The sequence below is a fragment of the Triturus cristatus genome, chromosome 8 (assembly GCF_964204655.1).
Source record: "Triturus cristatus chromosome 8, aTriCri1.1, whole genome shotgun sequence".
NCBI classification, from domain to species: domain Eukaryota; kingdom Metazoa; phylum Chordata; class Amphibia; order Caudata; family Salamandridae; genus Triturus; species Triturus cristatus.
In genome coordinates, this window is record NC_140591.1 from 856,013,612 (window position 1) to 856,034,548 (window position 20,937).

Genomic DNA, 20,937 nt, shown 5'->3' on the forward strand with positions numbered 1-20,937 from the left:
TGATGACATCTCCCTTCATGATTTATGGACTAGCTGCTATGCTGACTATATTTGTATTGTGCATTTTCCTGCTTGTTGTGGAACATATAAGGCATGTTAGAGAACGTTAGTTAAAATAAATATTTTAAACGATTTCTTGACTGTCAGATCTTATTGTGGATGAGTACAAGAGTGCAAGCGAAAGGATGTGTCTTGTTACCGCGATTCCTGAGAGATCAGGGAGTGTGGTATTCTGGGGTATCTAATCATTTCCTTATCTGTGAGCAGGTGAGACACTATAGCTAGTCGGTCCTGGGCTCGTGGGTACTAAGGTGGTAGGAAGACTCAGTCCCAATACACAGAGGTCCCATAATCATGCGCACAGTTCTGTGTTTGTGCAGAATCCCTGCAACAGTAGCCTAGTGTAACAACGGCTCTATGATGTGCATTGCGCTTGTTGTAAAATCAATAAAGAGAATTTACATTTAAAATGCTATGGAGGTGGACAAGGCGCCAGGACTGTCAGACCACATTTGGGAGATGCACCATGTGGCAAGGAGGGGTTGCTGGATTTGAACTAGATTGGGTGAGGTTGTTTGCGTTTTTTGTAAAATCAATAAAGAATTTAAATAAAAAATGCTGTGGAGGTAGACAAGGCACAAGTACTATCAGATCATGTGGCATGGAGGGGTTACTAGACCTCATTGGATGGAGTGAGGTCGTCTGCCACAGATATTCCAAGGTCCATCCAACTATGGATTTGCAAACGGGCTAAGTACAACCCCTTAAGCACTTGACTCTCAGCTGCAGCCATGTCGAGAAGTCACAGGCTTCTCAAGGAGGTAAGTGTGGGGTTGCCCAAGCTTGGCACTCAACAAACATACATTAGCACAAGCACTGGCAAAAACCAATAGGTTTCGCTTACACAAGATTTACTGGCTTTGCCCATGTTTATTTGGACATCTTGCCCAGCAATGCAAGTTGCTGTGAAATATGGCTTAAAGTAAAGTAAACCAAAGCGCAATGACACAGCCAGAATTGACCAAGTCATAGCAATTGTTTTTTCTTTAAACCATTTTGCACAGCAGCTCGACTGTTGTGCAACATGTCTAAATAAATATTGTCGCCAGAGCTATTTAGCTTTCTTAATGTCTTTTTTTGTGCCCGATGTGTGGGGGGCTGCAATACAACGGCCAGAGCTGCTGACACCAGGGGAATGTAGATTGACCAAGCATAGACAAAGAAAACATTCAGCTGTAGACCCCATGCTCTCCATCTGACCTAACTCTATAAATTGCTGTCTCCCACGGCAATAGCTAAGAGGAAAGAAACTTCTCAACGTGTGTGAGCGCTTAACCACTAATTGCAAATGAAGTAGACTCTGGTTAAACAGCGCCACTTACCATTAGCGGTGGTGATATATGTGCAGTGTGTCCGCAAGCATCTGCAAAAGTCTGCCACGCCTTTTTCATTGCTTCTATGTTTATCAATACAGAGCAGATATGGGGTTTACGTAGGACTCTTTCAAACGTCTTTGTAGTCATGACGACCATAGACCCTGCTCTCCCTCCCCTTAATGCAAGTTTTTTCCCTTCAGCGGTGCCCTAGGGGTAACAAGGCTTTCATTGGCTCTGATAACATGCACAAGCCCATCACCTCCATAATTGTGCTACCGATTGCATACAACAAAGTTTCACTCTTGTTCTCAGTGCCCCTCAGGCTCATCTCAACTGCTTAAATCCGCTGAAACATGTCTTACACTTTCGCGTTTCCAAGCTCGCAACAACAGACAGGGAAGTAAGTAAAAAAAAACGAGAATGAAAAGTAAGATACGGGAGAGGGTTTAGCGCTAGAACTGGGGAACCAGCTTACTGTATTGTTGGCTCAACATCCTGCGATTCTGGGCAAAATCAATTAATTTCCCCGTTCATAAAAAAGGAATGTGATCTAGGCGTAATGTTAACTGTTGCTTCTGGAAAAGCACTCCAATGCCCTCACGTTTAGTGGTGGTATGTTTGCCCATCCCAGCTGGCTCTCCTAGCCCCAGAACCCCAGGCTCCTCCGGTCACTCTTTGCTCATTTGAAGCAGAGCACAAGAAGCTGCAATGCGGGAGCCGGGCATCTCGCCAACGGGCATGAGCACAGAAACAAGTAATTTTTAGGTCAAAATGGGAAGACAGGAATAGTTAAATAATAATACAACAAACAATATATCTCACAAAGCCAGTGCTAAATAGACCAAGGGACTTGAAAACACAACGGAGACCCAGGGGAGAGAACAACTTGAGGGGGGGGGGAGGAGAACAATGGAGAGCGTGGGGGGGGGGGGGGGAGGAGAACAATGGAGAGCGTGGGGGGGGGAGGAGAACAATGGAGAGCGTGGGGAGGAGGAGATGGGAGGATTTTGGGGGTCAAAACACAATAGAGAGTGGGTTGAGGCTTCACAACAGAGAGCGAGAGGAGGGTGGTGGGTGGATAAAAATACAACTGTGAGCGGGAGGAGGGCAGGGTGGAGGAGAGTGCATTTGCAAAAGGAAATAAAACAGTACCTGTAGGAGCCTGGTGGACAGTGGAAGGACACTGCCTAAAGGAAGCAGTACTTGGTCCAGGCTCCATGGCATGGACGAAGATTTCCAAGTCCAGGTGGAAACCAGAGGCCAGTAGGAGCCACTTACCAACAGGAAGTTAGGAAAGAAGAGTGACGTAGGAGCCAAACAATGGTAGGCGAAGGAAAGTAATGGCCCCTTTATGATTTTTTGTTTTTTATTTACAAGAGGTTTTGCAAGCACAGCTGTGCAGGCGAAACTTAATAAATGACTGTCCACGTAGTGCTTTACTTTCAAGAACAAAAGTACTTTAATGCACATTAGAAATAAATTCTACTCACACACACACACACACATACACACACACACAACATGAACAAAATGAAACTTGGAGACCTGTGCTGTGCTATTGGTGGTCTGCACCATTGCCCACTATTCTGTCCAGTAACCCATTAGGTTCCATAGGGTTCCCTTCCATGGCCAAATGTCAAGTGTGATGAGGATCAGGTGCAGATTATCCCTGTATTCTCTCAATGCACAGAGTCGCTTTCACAAGTCATTTTCTTTTATCAAGCGAGATGTCCCAGTATGTGTTCAGGTAATTGAATTTGGGTGGCCAACCAGTCCAGGCACCACTTCCCACATTTGAGAAAGCGCGAGATGGCAGCTTGTGTCAGGGCTTCCCTGGGCAGTAGTGTCTTTAACGAGGCACCTGCTCTGCGTCCTCAAGGGACTGTGATGGCTGTCCTAAAAGATATTGGAACTCACAGAGATTGGGTAAGAATTGGGCTTGAAGACAGGTGCAGTCCCACTTGGGCTCAGTGTGTCCGGGATTGTGCATCCATGAACAGGCCAGCCTCAGTCATGCAAAAGTCTGCCTCAGTAAGATCGCAAGGCCCCATAGAGGACTAACTATGGGGAATGTGACCAAGGTCACACTGCGATTTACTCTTGGGAGCAGTGGCTGAGGTCATATCGCAACTCTTCTTTTGGTACACAGGCTCAGGTCATGCCACGAGGAATCATAGCCCCAACTGGACTCTGGCAATCGTCAGTCACACCGCACAATTCCTGTGAGGAATGGCAGGGTAAGAGACTTCCTCATTGGAATCTTCCTCTTCTGGTAGAGTCTATTGAGAGTCTTGTGAAGATAAACAGAAGAACCCTACTGGTCCCTGATGGACTACGCAGGAGAATGACATAACCAGTTGGGTGTGGTTAATAAAGTTTATGACACTATGTGAGCAATTAACTGTTGCATTATGAAGAATAAAGAGGTGCACTACAGAGCTCCATGCCCGTCATTGCCATTTGCATGCTACCAGCGTGGGGAGGATGCTACAGAGCTTACCAAGCCAGGATTATGCGGCACCTCACTTCTACTGAACCGTCACTCCTCCTGCAGGGCTGGTAGGCATCATCCCGCAATATACCTGCAGTCAGTTTGGCATCATAGCGATTTAGGACAGGTGAACAGCTCATATAGAAAGGGGTAAACTCAGGTGATGTCTTCTCACCTTTAGGAAGTGGATTGTTAGGGAGGCACCAGCTCCCTTCCTTGGTCATAGAGAACATGGAACAAAAAGTGAATCAAGGGGTAAAAGACTTGAGAAGTGAAACCATTATCTGCAGTTTCAGAACAGGTTTGAAGTGGTTTTCCTTTTAAGTGTCCTTTCCATGCTGCTTTACAGACACAACCTGTGCGTAGAGTGATGCTTTGTACAGCAGGGTTGTCTCAGCATGAAGCACCCACAGCAAATAAGTATAAGGCTTCTGCACCTGACTAGACCAGCTAAACTGAACAGCGTGATCAGGGAAAAGTCAAAAGGTGGGCCCCACATCACCTCCATCCTGTGCAGCAAATAACTCTTGGGGCACGCCACACTGGCTTGCTTCCGCACATAATGCATGTACAAGGAAGGCCTAATACACAAAACAAACATATGCACTTGGGATTCTACTGCTAAGGCTGGGTAAGGCAATAGAAGCGGATCAATAAAATGAACAAGCCAGTGGGGGACTGCCAAAGGGGATTTAACGGACAGGAAAAGCATAGTGAAAAACAAATTAAAAATACTACCACTTCGAATTCCAATAAATATTTGCACCAAAAAAAAAAAAAAGATTGTGAATGAGCGTACCTACCCAATTTAGATGGGAGAGAAAATTATTTGCTTTCACACATTAACCTACCTCACACAAATAACTTGTGTTTTAAAGAAACTCAATTGCAGATTAACTGAAGCATATTTTACACTTCTGCTGTGCAAGACCCCAGTGTGGCAAGATACAGTGGCACATGCTAAAAGCACTACAAGTCAGAAATAAATTACACGTTCTGATTTCCAACAACTTCACATGTTTTAATTATTAGTAATGCCTCCTAAACTCTTCCAACTCACGCAAGACAGCCGTGCGGGCTCATGTCGTATCCAGAAGAGATTTTGGTAATGTGCTTCTAGCTGGAGTTCCCAAATTAGATCCGACCACAATCAAAGCGGACTTTTATTTGGCATCGAGACTAGTTCATAATGCAAAACAAATGTGACCACATCACTCCAAATGTTATTGACCTCATTGCATTCTATACGAACTAGGATCGTTTTTAAGCTCTATGTCTTAAACAATAAGCTCATACATGAAAACTGTCATCTATATCTGGCAGAAATGTAACGATTTCAGGAGAAATGGGCCAGAGAAATAGACCCTCTTTTGCTAGAGGTTTCCACATTTTAAACTACCACAGCCAGAAAACAATTCTTCTCTGAAGCAGCTGTAACAGCATTGTGAGAAGTTGGCCTGGCATATGCTGGTCACTGGTTATAGTGGCCACCTTGCACCAGTCCAATTCGACTCTTATGGTAGATAGGTTTAAGACAACCTTTTAAAGAAAGCTATCCTAGTGGTAGCTGTGGAGCGCAGCCTTCAGGCTGAGTCTCAGAGGAATGTAAAGCAGCTTGTTTTACCTTATAATCTCTTGAATTACCAAATGAAAGGACACCACACAGGTATATATATCAAATATATATGTATTTATTACTAGACACACTCTACTAATCTCTTTATGAGATTAGTAACCAGGTACACATTCAAATGTTAACGTTTCACAATAAATTAAGCACAAATATGGCTGGAGCCCTAGGGGCGTACCAGACCATATACTAAAAAAATGGTATAAGAATGTCGACTTGCAAAATGACAAGGCCTAGGGCATCGCTGCGGCTTCACTACTGCAGTGTTAGCAGGTAAGTAACAGGCCCACGGAAGACGCGTGCAGTGTGTAAACACAGCTGCGGGTTCCCTATTGATTATAATGGTGCAAGTTGCGGTTTAATTTTTAAAGTTCTAGGGTACTTCGAGGGAGACTACAAGCAAGCCACTTACAAGGTAAGTACTTCGAGGGCCAACACACACTAGAGCACCGGAGTGCACGAGTTACCTCACTCAGGGAAGCCGGGTGCATAGGTGTCTTTTGGTGTCGGATCGCGTCGCTGTTTTCTATGGAGACCAAAGAAGACTTGCTGCTTTCGTCGACTGAAGAAGTGTCCGGTGGAATCCAAGCCTGGATTCAAGATGGAGAAGACCTGAAAATTGAAGGGACAGTGTTCAAAGTCACTTGCCAGTGACCGGTGGCCAGGAAGATGGATGACCACGGATGTTGGGTGATTTCAGGTCGTCAATGGTGTTTTGACTCTTCGCTCACGAGGTCCAGGAGAGTTCGACGATAACCAACAGCTGGATTCGGAGTGTTCCACGACGTCTGCAGCTGATGGCGGTGTCGGCAACCGGATTGGAGCCAACAAGCCATGGCAACTGCAAGTCTCCTGTAGACTGAAGAAAGTCGATGGTGCAGACCAGCAAGGTCTGAGGGACTCACCCAGCAAGGGTAAGTGAGGGCAGGCCTGGAGCAACCAGGGGAGCCCTTTGAGTCGATAGGAAAGTCTTCGGGAGACCCACTAACCAAATGGGCAAGTGATCGCGAAGATGCCTAGTAAGGAAATGCTTCACAGGAGCCCACGGTCACTAGGGACAGGGTAGGCCACTGATTTTCGCTGCAAAACCTGCTAGAGGCTTGGGCCACAAATGGTCCAATGCACAAGTTCGTAGAACGTTGTTTAGGGTTTGCACTCGACAATAGTGCACGGTCCCAGTGTATTGCTGTCCCTCGTCACTCGTGGGGTCCACTCGCCACAGCTTCGCTGGGGACTCACAATGGCCATCGAAAAGTCAGGAAATCCACTTCCGGGGCAGCAGGGACTTCGAACTCCGGCGGGAGCGGGAAAGTTTGCAACCGTTGATTAAGGTTTTTTGGTGCCTGCCAAGCAGGGGAGTCACTCCTTGACTCCAAGGGAGATTCTTCTGTCTTCCAAAGGTAGTGGAACGTCGAAGGGCCAGGATTTTTCTTTGTAGAGCGTCGTCCAGGGTTATCTGAATTGCAATGGCAATGCTTGCTATCTTATAGTGAAGATAGGGGAGGGACTAGCTCTATGACCACTCCTCTAGGAGGGTCAGGGGAGGGGGTGGTTACACCCACTTCCCTTTGTCCAGTTTCGCGCCAGAGCAGGGGCAGGTAGCCCCTGAACCGGTTTGAGCTGGCATATGCACAGAGGAGCCTACTGCTCCCCCAGTGTAGGACTTCAAAGCACTCTAGGAGTGCACCCACCCAGCCCCAATACACTCAATCCTGTCTGGAAGGTGGTGACACCTCCCTGTGACAGGATGCCTTTTGTTGGGCTTCCTCCACTGCGAGTTTCAGTCAGCAGCAGGAGGGCAGCCCAGTGCTGGTGGCATCCATTTTGTGATGCCAGGGCTCTATAGGATTTCTATCGTTTTATATGTCGTCCCCTCTAGAAGGGTGGGGTCATGCTCCCACATCATGGACTGATGTGGGGGTATGATTCCAAGTAGTTTGACACCTAACACGACATGTTTTGATGCAGTCATTCCAAAGTTAGCATTTTAATGCACTTAAGAGTATATGGTTTAACCGCATCCACAAACAGCCATAGAGAATAGACTCTGGTAGCTGCAGAGGGGCCCTGCTCAGGCAGAGGCAACCCTCTCATTGTAAACCACGCACCCTGCCCTCAGGATTGAACAGGCCTGCCATAGGGGTGGTTTATATGTGTGTGTATGGTGAGATATAGGAACCTATACCTCAGTGAGGAGTGCTAACACTACCTCACACAGGCTGCAGTAGCAGGCCTGTTGTGTCAGATTGAGTCTGCTTCCCAGGGGTGGCATAATACATGTTGCAGCCCCTGGTAGGCCTGTGAAGTACCTATGCCCTAGGTACCTAAGGTACCATATACTAGGGGCTCATAAGGTACCACAGTATCAAATCACTAGTGCATCCAATATGCACACCAAGGGCCATATGTAGGTAAGCCATGTTTTGCGATTCTCTAATTGCAATTTTTAGGGAATCGCAATTAGAGATTTGCAAAACGCTATGTAGGTAGGATTAGCAAAATATTTTGCGAATCCCACCTATTCCTTATTTGCGATTCTCTAATTGAGATTCGCAAATAAGGAATACCTTGCCATTCATTCCTATGGGCCAAAAGGCCCATAGGAATGAATAGGAAGACATTCTCAATTTGTGATTCTCAATTAGAGAATCGCAAATTGAGAATGCAATTTCAAGGTTGCAAGGGTGTCAATAGGACACCCTGTTGCACCCCTGAAAAGAGCATGGGTGCACATGTGGCGCACATACATGCCCTAAGGGCATGTGTGTGCGCCACATGGCACTTTGAAAAATGCAAAATAGTGCATTTATCTAAGTAATCGCAAATTACCACCAACCTGAAGTTGGTGGTAATATGCGATTCCTTAAGCCAAAATCGCACAACTTGGGTGCTTCCTACATTGCATTTAAGGAATCGCAATTTGGGATTCCTTAAATGCATTAGCAAAATAAGGAATCTCAAATTTTGCGATTCCTTATTTTGCATATGGGTTTGTGTGTGCTACATAGCACACTGCCCAAATTGCGATCGCAAACGCTGAAATTCGGCGAATTTCAGCATTTGCAATCGCAATTTGCCTTCCTACATATGGCCCCAAGTCGCTTAGAGAGAACAGAGAGACTGGGGCCCTGATTAGCAGGGACTCAGCCAGACTATAGCCAGAAACCATTGTATACATCAGAAAAAAAGTGGGGGCAACATAAGTGCAGATCCTACTCTCCTACAAGCATGGAACTATAAATAATAGAAAGTTCATGCCTCTCACTACTTTTAGGAAACCGCCCAAAACACATCCAGTCAAAAAATGTCTGACCATATGCTAGCATATTCTAAAGGTGATACACCAACATAGATAATGTGATTAGCTGTTTGGTATTCAATCTATTCAATCTGAAAAAAAGCTATAAATTAATTCTCCCCTTGCCTAGCTTGATGTATTCCTGTTACTAGTTATTTATATGTAAACCACCAGTATACCTCCCAGGCCTGGTCGCGCGATATACATACTCTTAAAATAAAACCCACTAAGAATGGAGAAAGTCATGCAACAATCAATGTAGCAGGCTTTCTAAGGATTTTATCATGAAAAGGGATGTCGAACAAGAGACATAAGCAATGACAGAGGGACATTGGTGGCTGGGCGGCCCTGATTATATTAGATTTATCGGCGGCCTTCGACACAGTGAACCATGATATACTGGCCAACAGGTTATCGGAGTTAGGGATAAGAGGAACCGCCCTTAAACTGGCTAAATCATTTCTATTTAATAGGGTGCAATCGGTACAGACGGGAGCTTTCTCATCTGAGCAATTCATGCTCCCATGTGGGGTGGCACAGGGCTCTTCTTTAAGCCCTAAATTGTTCAATCTCTACGTTAGCCCCTGGCTAAAATTATCAGACAGTTTGGCTTCTCAGTTGTCTCTTACGCGGATGATACACAGCTAGTGGTGTCAATCTCCAGTGATGTGGAAGAGACTGCAGATCAATTCAACTGCTGTATGGCCCAGGTTAACCAGTGGATAAGTCCAATTGCCTAAATTGAACGGTGGAAAGACGGAGGTACTCTTGTTGGGTACAGATACCTTCTTTTGGTCACCTAGATGGTGGCCTTCTAGTTTGGGAGATCTTTCAATCCCAGTCAAGAAGGTGAAAAACCTAGGTTTTATATTTGATGACAATCTGACCATCAAAGATCAGATCCGTACTCTTACTTCTGCAATCTTCTTCACATGAAAGATGATCAGGAAAGTTCGCCCTTTCATACCGCCTGACACTCTTAATACACTTGCAACAGCATTAGCCCTGTCCAGACTGGATTATGGCAATGCCCTTTACGTGAGCATCCAAACGCAGTACTTACATTAGCTACAGCGTCTTCAAAATGCGGCAGCCAAATTGCTGCTGGATATTCCTAGATTTCGGCCAGTCTCCTATGATCTGAGACCTCTGCACTGGCTCCTAATTGAAAAAAGGCTTACATTTAAATCCCAATGCTTAGCATTTAAGGCATTGCATGGTGTTGGTCCCTCAACATCTGAAGCAGCATTTGATCTTGTTTGTGCCCTCCAGAAATCTAAGATCGTCACATAGCAAATTCATACAGACCCCCAGATTCAAGAAAGCTTGCTGGGGTGGAAGAAGTTTCATCTTCGCTACAGTTAAAACTTGGAACTCGCTTCCAGCCGGAATAAAAAACAACCCAACGCTGCTATATTTTAGAAAATCACTAAAAACTTGGCTCTTTGCCAACTAAAAGTCTGCTCATTACTTTTCTCATCGGCAACCTTCTGGGTCCCACCAGCTCCGAGACGCCCTTGGGCATTTGTGTGCTATACAAATGTTCAAATCAAAATGGACGATGTTTTGTGGACAGCCAATAAATGACCTCTTCCCCCTTCTTTGTCCTCAAATTACTTTGCCCCAATAAAAATTTGCATTTTTGCTATACCTCCTACTTGAAGAGAACTCATCTCTGTAGAAGGTCCTTGACCTCTAATGTGCATTCAGCGCTTTTTTTAATACATGATTTTATTCTAATACCATTCTTTACCCACTTTTACTCCTAACAATTTGGCTCATTAATAGTTTCTAATTGCCTTCATTTGAAGAAATCTTTAGTGGGACCAGAACATGCTTCTCTCCCTGAGAAAATATAAGGTAAAGAGTGAAGCCAAGATGTACTCAATCAAAATGGCCATTGCTACAGATTTATTCATGCAGTTCCAGCCTTAAATTGTTTGCCGAGTCACTGTTCCGCTCTCGCCTTACCAGTGGGTTGAAGGACTCTGAGAGGGTTCTGGGTCATAGTATAAGATATGGAACGAATAGGAATTCCACAGACTCAAAGTCAGCAGAGGCCAGGTTCTCCAGAGTTGGCACATGTGCAGCAGTTCTAAAAATATGCCACGATTTAAGATATTGTGTCTACCCCTGGACCCGTATTCTGGGGGTAAGGATCGTATGCTGGCTGTGGCTTAAATGCTCAAGCATCAACGCTTGTATGGCACGCACTTACCAATTTGAGGGATCATTCCAACTTTGAATGTGGGTCGAGAGTACCTCTACATTCATGTTCTGGACACATGCAGCCACTTGAGTTTGTGGAGAGGCTGGTGCATCATAATGCCTCTGTGTGATGTTGTATTCTCTTTTTAGGGAGATTGCCTGAATGGGGACCTTTTCTAGAGTGGTTGTCGATGTAGCACTCAAGACTTCAATGTTCATTGATCACATGCACGCACTGTAATGTGTGTGCCTTACTTGAGGCTATTTCTGCGGAAACTGATGCTTTGATGACAGGCTCTGCGAGGACCAGGCTAGATGTGAGCCGAACAAGGTTTGAAAATGAGGGCCTACTTGTGACAGATTCAGAGTTCTAAGAAAGAAAAGCATTACTAAGTAAACCGGTATTGTCTGACCGTTTGTTGAATATTGAAAATAGCTTTATTTTCTTAAGGGAGTCCCTCCTGGCAAAGGATGCTGTTACTGTGGCGTCTTCAAGTGACGCCATTGTATATGTCACAGATTGATCTGTGGAACAACAAGAAAGATGGATGACTCTTTTATATTCTGTTTCTGGCCTAACACTGCTTCTTCCTTTATTTTTTTTCCATTACATTCTCTAGCGTAATTTTAAAGCCAATTGATTTGTCTCATTGTCCTCTGTGCAATTTAAACTGTTTACAGGGAATACTGGTGCCATGTTTATATTCTGCTTTTCTGAGGGTTCTATTGACCCCCCCCCCCCCCCCCCCGGGTACCGACTGTATTTGAGATCTATATATAAGATATGGGGGAGCACTACGAGTGCTCCCAACTCAGCCCCCACTCACCGGGACTACGCTGGAGCCTCTGGCGGCACCAACGATGTGGTCAGCCCCTACTCACCGGGCTGCTTGGGACGCTCCTCTGGTCTCTTCGGCCAAACAGGAGAAAAGTGCTCACCCGGCACTTCCAGCCATGCGGGTCTCCGTTGCTGCCAGAAGACGGGCGGACCGGTCCTCGTTCCTTTGCGACTTCCTTTGGGTCACCGCAGACTTCCCCCGGCACCGTCCAGTGCGCGCGGGGGGGGGGGGGGGGGGGGGGGGGGCTCCTGCATGGATTCTTCCGCTTTGTTTCCTGGCTCCTGGTCATGGAGGCGGAAATGGAATCTCTTGAGGCTCCGAGATGTAGGCAGGCCCCGCCCACGGTCAGGAGGACGCGCCTGGCTTCCGGGTCGCCGCACAACCGCGGCGGCCGTTTCTTTTCTCCTTCTTCCGGCAATACGGGGTAGGCTCCTGTTTTAACTGAAGTCACTTGCGGAATGGGTACCTGCTATGTGTATCTAAAACAAAAAGGCACAGATGCGAGGTGGGCACCCGCTTGGTGCACAGAAATGCGGGGTGGGCACCCGCTCCGCTGGGCAGGAATGTGGGGGAATCCCCACGTCGGGATTTCCCCCAAAAGCAAGGAAGCTTCGCGCTGTGAAGCCCCAGCCCTCTCCTCTTGGGCAAATCAAAAATAAAAGCGCTCACGGTGCGCTAGCAAGCAAGCAGGCCAAAGAGTCCTTGGTGCTGGGTAGACCGCAGCAAAGCCAGGCAGGCCAGCACGCAGGGACCCCCAGGAGACAGCAGCTGGGTCCCGCGGCGGTTCCTCCTGGCAGAGGGTCCCCTTCAACTAAGCACAAGCACAGCACTCCTTCATGGGGTCACAGCCCCTGCATTTATGATTAGTTTTTCTTTGTCAGCCCTGGCACTGGGCTTGGGGAAACTGGTTCTGGAGCACTCGGTTTACCAGGCTCCTCTTTCCTATTGTTAGGTGGGGGCTCGTCATCAGACACACCACAGGGGGGGAAGGAGCCAGCATTCACTAGGGCAAGCACTATCCTATTCAGAGACTAGGGATTTCTCCTCCCACCACTCCAAATGCAGATGTTCCATTCAGCCTAGCGCTGACTCACCCTGCCCCTCCCGGAGCCACACACACCTCACCAGCCCCTGTCACTCAAAAGCCAGACATGCAATTCACATCAGGCAGGCAGACACATAGCACACAGAAATGCCAACTTCTAAAAGTGGCATTTCTAAAATAGTTATAATAAATCTGCGCACACCATTGTGTAGCATTTATTATCACTATTCCAAACATACCAAACTTGATCACGCTGCTCCTCTCATAACAGGAAATACCACTGAAACACTTATCAGGGAATCCCCAATGCATTCCTATGGGAGGGCAGCCCCACAGTAGTGAGAAACCAAAATGGCTGTTTGTCACTACCAGGATATGTCACACACTTAAGGTACATGTCCTATCTTTTACCTACAATGCACCCTGCCAATAGGGCAAGCTAGGGCTGACATGTAGTAAAAGGGGAGTCACGGACATGTCACACACTTTAGGCGCCACGTCACAGCGTCAGTCACACTGCGCGCACAGGCCCTGCAATGGCAGAGGCCTGAGACAGGTTTGAAAGGCTACTTTGGTGGGTAGCGCAATCAGGGCTGCAAGCCCACCAGTAGCATTTAATTTACCAGCCCTGGGTATATGAGATACCACTTTACAAGGGACTCACAGGTAAATTAAATAGGTCAAAACAGGTGTAGACCAATCCTTATCATATTTAACACAGAGAGCACACACACTTTACACTGGACAGCAGTGCTAAAGTGCCCAGAGTCCTAGAACCACCAACACCATGACAGAAAAAATGCTAGGAGAAAGGCAAAAGGTTTAGGGATGACCATGCAAAAAGGACCAAGTCCAACAATTAAATAAGTAAAGACAGTACAAATATGTCTCCATTTGACAAACGAATTATGTTATTTGTGATACTGGGTGACTACCAAGGAACTATGAGCTTAAATACTGCATGGAATTGAATGCTTTAAAAGTAAATGTTAAGACATGCAGGATACTTGATTTACGCCATTTACGCCATTCAACCATTATAATAGGTTGACAATGTATTTCAGGCACCAGGAAACATTTTAATTATACATTTCTTTAACATACCTCACACCCTGGCAGAGATTTGTATTTGTATTTGTAGAGCGCAGCATTCATCCCAAGGGATATCAAGGCGCTAAAAAAGAAAAGGCTGCTGAGGTTTATGCAGGAGGGGTTAGTATTTGGGAAAGAGGTGTGTTTTGAGTTTTTTTCGGAATGAAAGAAGGTTTACGGTATGTCTCAGGTCAATCGGTAGTTCATTCCATCGTTTGGCCGCCAGGTGGGAGAAGGCCCGTCCTCCTGTCCTTGTTCTATAGATGCGCTTAGGTTTTGCTAGGGCTGAGTTAATGGATCGCAAGTTCCTGTTTGGAGTATAAAATTCAATTTTCCCTTGCAAGATTGTAGGGCCTGTTTTGTGGAGGGCTTTGTGCGCATGACAAAGTAGTTTGAATGTGGCACGCTGGCGCATCGGAAGCCAATGGAGTTGTTTTAGGCATGCTGATGCCGAGTCACGTTTGCCTTTGTTGCATACCAGTTTAGCAGCCTGGTTTTGCAGAACCTGTAGGCGGGAGAATAGCTGCTCTTTCATTCCTTCGAATAGAGCATTGCCATAGTCCAGGCGGCTGACTAGGAGGGCCTGGGTAATCGTACGACGACAGTCGAGTGGGATCCAGGTGAAAATCTTAGCGAGGAGTTTCAGGATTGCAAATCCCTTACCCCACAGTGTGCGCACATGATCTTTCATAGATAGTGCGTCATCCATCATAATGCCTAGATTTCTGGCGTATTGTTTCGGGGTCGGGGCTGTTCCCAGTGACGGTGGCCACCATGAATCGTTCCACGATAGTTTGGCTCCTCCGAACAGCAGGATCTCAGATTTTCCGGCATTGAGCTTGAGGCAGTGGTTGCGCATCCAATCTGCCATTTCGGAGAGGCAACTGTGGAGTTTATTTTTGGTTGTTTCTGATCCTTCCGATCTTTCATCCATGGTCACCATCAGCTGCGTATCGTCGGCATATGAGCAGATGCCGATGCCCCACTTTCTTCAAAGTCAGCATACTGCAGAATCATTGTGGGATGAACAATGAATCCCAGTATCATCCTCCAACATATGAGATCTTGTATAAAATTGCGCTCTCACCAATATCACCGACGCCCTCATATGATCTACAGATTACGGTCCTGACTTCAGTCTGCCTGAACGTGAGTAAATCTGGCAACACAGGACACATTATTAACTGTACCATTAATATGTGCCAACAAGCCTGAAATTTTGGGGGGGCAGGTTGTGCACACTCGGGGATGGTTTCAGAACCGTGATATAAGGTGCTGTTTTTCCATGATAAATTATGCCAGTGAAAAATGTACAAAATTGCAAGGAGAAAATCCCTGGGAAAAAAAGGTAAAATATGCACAATTTGGGGCATTAAAAATTAAGACCTCTGTAAGCTATGCTTCATTGTAATAGAATACATTTGTAAAATGATACATTTACTCCACCCAAACATACTGTACCCAAGACTAGCATTACTTAGATGCAGCAAATACTACCCCAATTCTGCAGAACAGGAAGATTTTACCTTCAATGCCTTTGCTTTCCTCTTGAATTCCATTTGCATCAGAAATTCCAAATCTTGACTTTGCAAATTACATCCTGGCAGTCTTCTAAGCACTCTAGACACTCTTATCTCACTAGTCCCTGAAAGGAGCACACACAAGGAAAAACACAAATAAGGCTTTTCGGTTAGAATGGAAAGAAAGAAAAAACTTTTTTAAACAAATACCTAAGTGTAAGGAAACACACCATTAGTTTTGTGACTTGCACACATTTGCCCTCCACTGGGAACCAAACACCCCATTGTAGCACTGGACTCTCTCATGGTAGCAGAGCAGTCCAACTCTTACTCAAAGGAGGTGGTGTGAGCCCGTAATCACCATTCACTAGCATGCAACAATACAAACTCAATAAATATTTCTCCAGCCTGTGCTTTTTCTTTAGAAAAAGGAAAAGTATATTTATTACACACACTACTACGCAGTAATTTACAAATATATATGAGGCTGGTGGAAATAACTTTGATGACATTGCGTAGTCACCTGTGACCACCTAAAGGGTCATTATAAATACATCAGGTGAGTCTATTGACTTGGTCAAAGATTTAAGTTCAACTAACCACGTCAGAAACATCATCATTTTAGGAGTGAATACAATAAATCAATAATAACCATGTGTAAACGCACTTATTAATGTTAATAAAGTGTATGCACGTTGATCAGTAATCACGGTCAACATTATTATATCAATAAAGCATTTAAAAATTAACATCATGTCTGTGTGCTTTTTATATACTTTCAAACCATGAAAACACAATTATAAAAACAGCCCCTAGAGGGCATCACATTCTGATTACACAACATGGAACAATAGACATGGCCCCCCCAGGGGGTGCTGTAAAAAAAAAAAAGCATCTCTCTTTAGACACATTCAGGACACAATAACAGCAACCACAAACTTGGTCCCCGGAGGACGCTGCATTGTATTCCCAGTTGTTCAGCACATGCTCCAGCCTGGGGAGTGCTTGAGCTGAACAGAAAATCCTGGCTGGGTCGTTCTCTTGGAGACCCTACAAACTTAGGGTCAGTACTTTTTCAAAAATTCTTGCCTGGAAGGGAGCTGCTGTGGTTCTACAGCTCCCCCGTGCTTTCCTTCACTAATTGGTGGTGGACACACTATCCTTGGGCCACCACATGCAAAAAAAGAAGGCTTGATCGGTTTCACCCCTGCAGGACATTACGGGACGCACTCCTATTAATTTGATGATGAGTGGCTCCAGCCGCTTGTTCCTACTGTGCGGTGTTTCCTTTTTGTGTTGGTTTCTTTTTCTTGGGGTGCCCCGTACCACCCAGGCACCTCGCAGGCTGGTGCTGGTTGAAGACAGCTCAGGGAGACAACCCCTAGCTGTCCCAACTGGCATTTCCTTCGCTGCATGCGGAAGCTAGCAGCTTCGCTCTTCGTGCCCGCTCCTGCAGGCAGGGTGCTGGACTCCGTGGTGGCTACCTGCGCCTCCCAAACACAGGCATGGGGAGCGGGGTAGGCCCACCACTAATTGGGGGTATGGCGTTGCTCCCCCAGCACTAAATCTCCTGTGGGGCCTGGAATTGGGTGTCCCGGGACCCTGGTTTTACCGCGGGGACCCTACAGTGCTCTCTGTCTTCTAGAAGTGATAGGGGCCCAGGGTTGGTGGTCCCAGAGCCCTGTCGTGTAAAGCCTGCCCAGGGGTTGGGATCACCTTGCCAGTGGAGCTCTGGGGTGGGAGGGGTCACGGCTCACACCGCCTCCCTGGAAATTCTTTCGCTATTCTCCTTGCAGCGACCCCCAGGGAGTTCTGACAGCCAGCAGCGGAGCTCCATGTGCTCCAAGCAAACTTGTGAGGGGGGTGGGGGTGGGGGTCGTCAGAGATCAAATCCTTTTCGATATCTCGGGCCCTGTTGGGTTGTTTTTCTCCATCTTGGGCTCGTTGTGCTCCTGATGGAGAGTCCTAGCCACCTGGATCACTTCCCTTAGGCCTTTTGGGCTCTAAGGTGGCAAACTTTTCAGGGGGCTGGTTTCATTGGCTCCCTGCACGAGCCTTCCAGCACTTTCTCCTCTGGTGCCTCTCTACTCCTTGGCACAGAAGTCCAGTTCTCCCCCCCTCTCCCCAACTAGTCCTTAATGGAGGTAAGGGGACCAGCTTCCCTGGTCCTGGGGAGAGCCCCACTGGTCCTAGAACACCTGTAGTCGGAGTTCTTAGTACAGATGAATATCAGGGGTTCCTCCTTCCAGTTGTTTATGGCTGCCACCTCCAGTCCTTGTGTCCAACATACAATCACAACCAAGCGTGAGCTCTCCTCCTTGCACAGGATCTTTTAAGTAGAGGCAGAAGGTTCCAGAAGCGAGGCACCTGTGGCCTATTCTGGGGTGCCACCATCTCTCCGCCCCTGTTGCAACCCTCCTGCATAGCAAGCTGGGACAATTCAAAATGGTACCACCTAGGGGTCACTAGTCAGAACTCTCCTGGGGGCCATTGCTTTGCTCCCAGAAATCTTCAGAGGGTGCATGTGAGGGCTGCACGGCTAAGATTCCTGACATTTGCAGCCTGGTAACTGTGCACAGTTAGCCCAGAGCAGAGGGGACTGTGCAAGATTGGATATTGACCTGGGGTAGGCCTCATAATGTTGGCATACACTCATAGGGAAAGTCAGTATGGTTTACTATCTTGTCTGCAGTGACACTACATTTTACACCTATGGGGAAGAAGTGCAGTTTTGCTTCCCTTTGGCCTACAGAGACCAGTGACGTATCAAACTTGGGTGTAACTTGTATACCAAACCCAAATCTGAGAGTACTAAGATGAAATCTGTCCAATTTATGGGTAATCCAGTATTGTCATATTTATCTAGCCCAACTCAGGATTAGAGCACAGGCTTTTTTTTGTTCTGCACAGCCAAGTTAATTACATTTCTCTTCAGCAGCAGGAACAAATGCCTCCTCACACAAAGGGAGCAGTTAACTGTGCTTCGTTCAGCTCCTGAGGAGGAAAGAGTGGGGATGAATGATCTGCAATCAATCAGGTGTGACGCTGTACGAGGGTTGGGCCAGCCCAAGCCCACTGAACAAAGGGGGGAGCCCAGGCTTCTGGAGCCAACAAGGGAGGTGGCTCCCCTTTAAACAATTAGTGGCAAAGGCACTGGCAGTGATGTCAACGAGGGACAGAGCAGAGGCACCCAGAGGAGATCTGACCAGTCACTCCTGGGTCACGCCATTTTGAAATGTATGGACCAAAAAAAGAGGGCCTCTGTTAAAAGAAATAAGGGGTGCAGACCAGGGTAACAGTACATTATACAAAACAAACTTGATTTCACCGGTCCCACATTATTTATAAATTGCTCATAGATCGCTAATACAATAAACCAAAATAGAATAATGTTGAGTCATGAATTAAATATTTAAGTCCAGCTTTTCTTGATTTATACACAAATATATTTTTCATATATATTACCTACTGGCGGTCGCCAGTAGGTAGTTATAGTTGGGATCTATTTTCCATAGGAAATCCGCAACATTCTATTCCCAATAAGTCTGGCGCCGGTTGACGAATCTTAGCGAAATTTTCCAAACTTTTGGCCAGCTCCGGTCCGGTCGTATCCTGAAAATCTCGGGGTGATTTGTCAAGCGGGGGCCGAGAAAAAAAGGGGGGTCCCAAAACGCATTTTCCCCATAGGACCTTTAGCCGCAGCTACAGCCCGAACTGCTGAACGGAATTACACCAAATTTGGCAAAGAGGTAGTCCTCAGTTCAGACTCGTGCCTTTTGCTTAAATGGTTAATCTGTACATATATATCTATGGCCTCGGAGGATCCACGCACCCTATACGCACCCTGAGCGCACCCTCCCGATCACGCGCTGAATGCTAATTGGCTGTCAAGTGGTTGTCAACATTCGAAACCAGGAACTGTTGGCAGCCATTTTGTGCCTTGGTAGAAGCGAGGCTGAAGAAGTAAGGGGAATAAGTGTGCAAAACATATAAAGGGGGCAGGGTAGAAATACTCTGACCCTCTAGACCTGCTTAGGGGGTCCCAGAAGGACTCCCAGGACCCCTTTCTTTTTTTTTTTTTTAAACGGAAAAATGCACGCTGGGTGCGCTGATCCGGCCGTAAAAAAAAAAAAAAATTTTTAAAAAAACTCGGGCTTCCGCGGTCCCTTAATAATTAGCCCCCAGGGGCCCCCCATCCCCGGGACCGCTACCCCCCGGGGCTTTATTTTTTGAGGGAAGGGGGCTGCGTGGCCCCCCTCGAGCCCTCAAGGGTCCTGGGGACCGGCACACCCCCCAGGGCTGGCTCGTGCAGTGTCCTGGGTTGCCCACCCCCAGGACACTGTTTACTATGGGAGGGCGGGAGTCTCCCGCCCTCCCATAGCAAACTTCGTTTGGATTTTGAAAGAGAGAGCAGTGAAACCTGCTCTCTCTTTCAAAATCCAAACCATATTGCTTTTCCACACGGGGAGCTGCATGTCAGCAGCTCCCCATGTGGAAAAGCATTGCCGGCTCCCGAAAGACGCGGGGAGCCGGCTGGGACTGTGGGGGCGTTGGGGCTTCCCCCCACGGTCCCCAACGTTTTTAATAAGCCCCAGGGGATGGGATCCCCGGGGATAATAAAAATTTGTGATAGAGGCTATTTATTTTTTACGGTAAGATTAGGAGTCGCGCATCCCCTGGTGTGCACGCGTTGGATGCACGATTTCTCACGCGTAGGGTGCACGGTATCACGTTGGGTGCACGACTCCAAGCAAAAAAAAAAAAAAGATTTTTTTTTAGATAAACATCAAGCTTATGTGTTTTGTTCTTGAGTGGCTCTAAAAAGAGCCGTTGTGTTTATTGAGAGTTTTTGGTACTTATAAGTAAGCCTAAAGTCTAAAGTTGTTGAGGAAGACTCTGTTTCCTTCATCAGTAAAGTGTACACCATCTCTCCTATAGATCTCTTGCATATGAAAACGCAGATTGTTATTGTAAATGGACCCCATTCTATAGTCTCGGAGAAAAGCAGAAACAGATTTATTCACAAGTTTCCTAGCTTTCTCAATCAGTGGACAAAAATGATTCGACCGGTTCCATTTCTGCCTTTGGCATATGTTAGAATAGGTAAAGGCAGTTTGGGGGAAAAAGTGAAATAAATTCTGCAAAGGTGTCCTTGATAAGCATTTCCAGACCGACCCCAGTCAAAGTGCCTAGGTCATTGCCACCACAGTGCACAATTATGAGGTCAGGGTGTTGGAGATGCAAAAAGGATTTTACCAATAGCATCAATTGGTGCCACTTTAACCCTCTCTGTCCAATCCATTTAATGTCTACATTTGGCAAACCTAGGTCTTTGTGAATGCCTTTGTTTTCTGCATACCGTTGGCTCCAGAAAATATAGCTGTGTCCCACAATCCACACTCTAAGCATCTTGAAGGGAGGTCTGGATGCACTCTGTA

General features: G+C 46.5%; 1 protein-coding gene across 2 annotated transcripts in view; it reads right to left on the reverse strand.

Moving 5' to 3' along the window:
• The window catches only part of LOC146805169 (uncharacterized), a 182,432-nt gene that overhangs the window by 108,433 nt on the left and 53,062 nt on the right, over nucleotides 1-20,937 (reverse strand). For both annotated transcript variants that reach the window (XM_085622361.1, XM_085622360.1), the window contains exon 4: nucleotides 15,506-15,624. In XM_085622361.1, coding sequence (XP_085478487.1) covers nucleotides 15,506-15,624 — 119 coding nt within the window. The remainder of the gene's footprint in view (nucleotides 1-15,505; nucleotides 15,625-20,937) is intronic.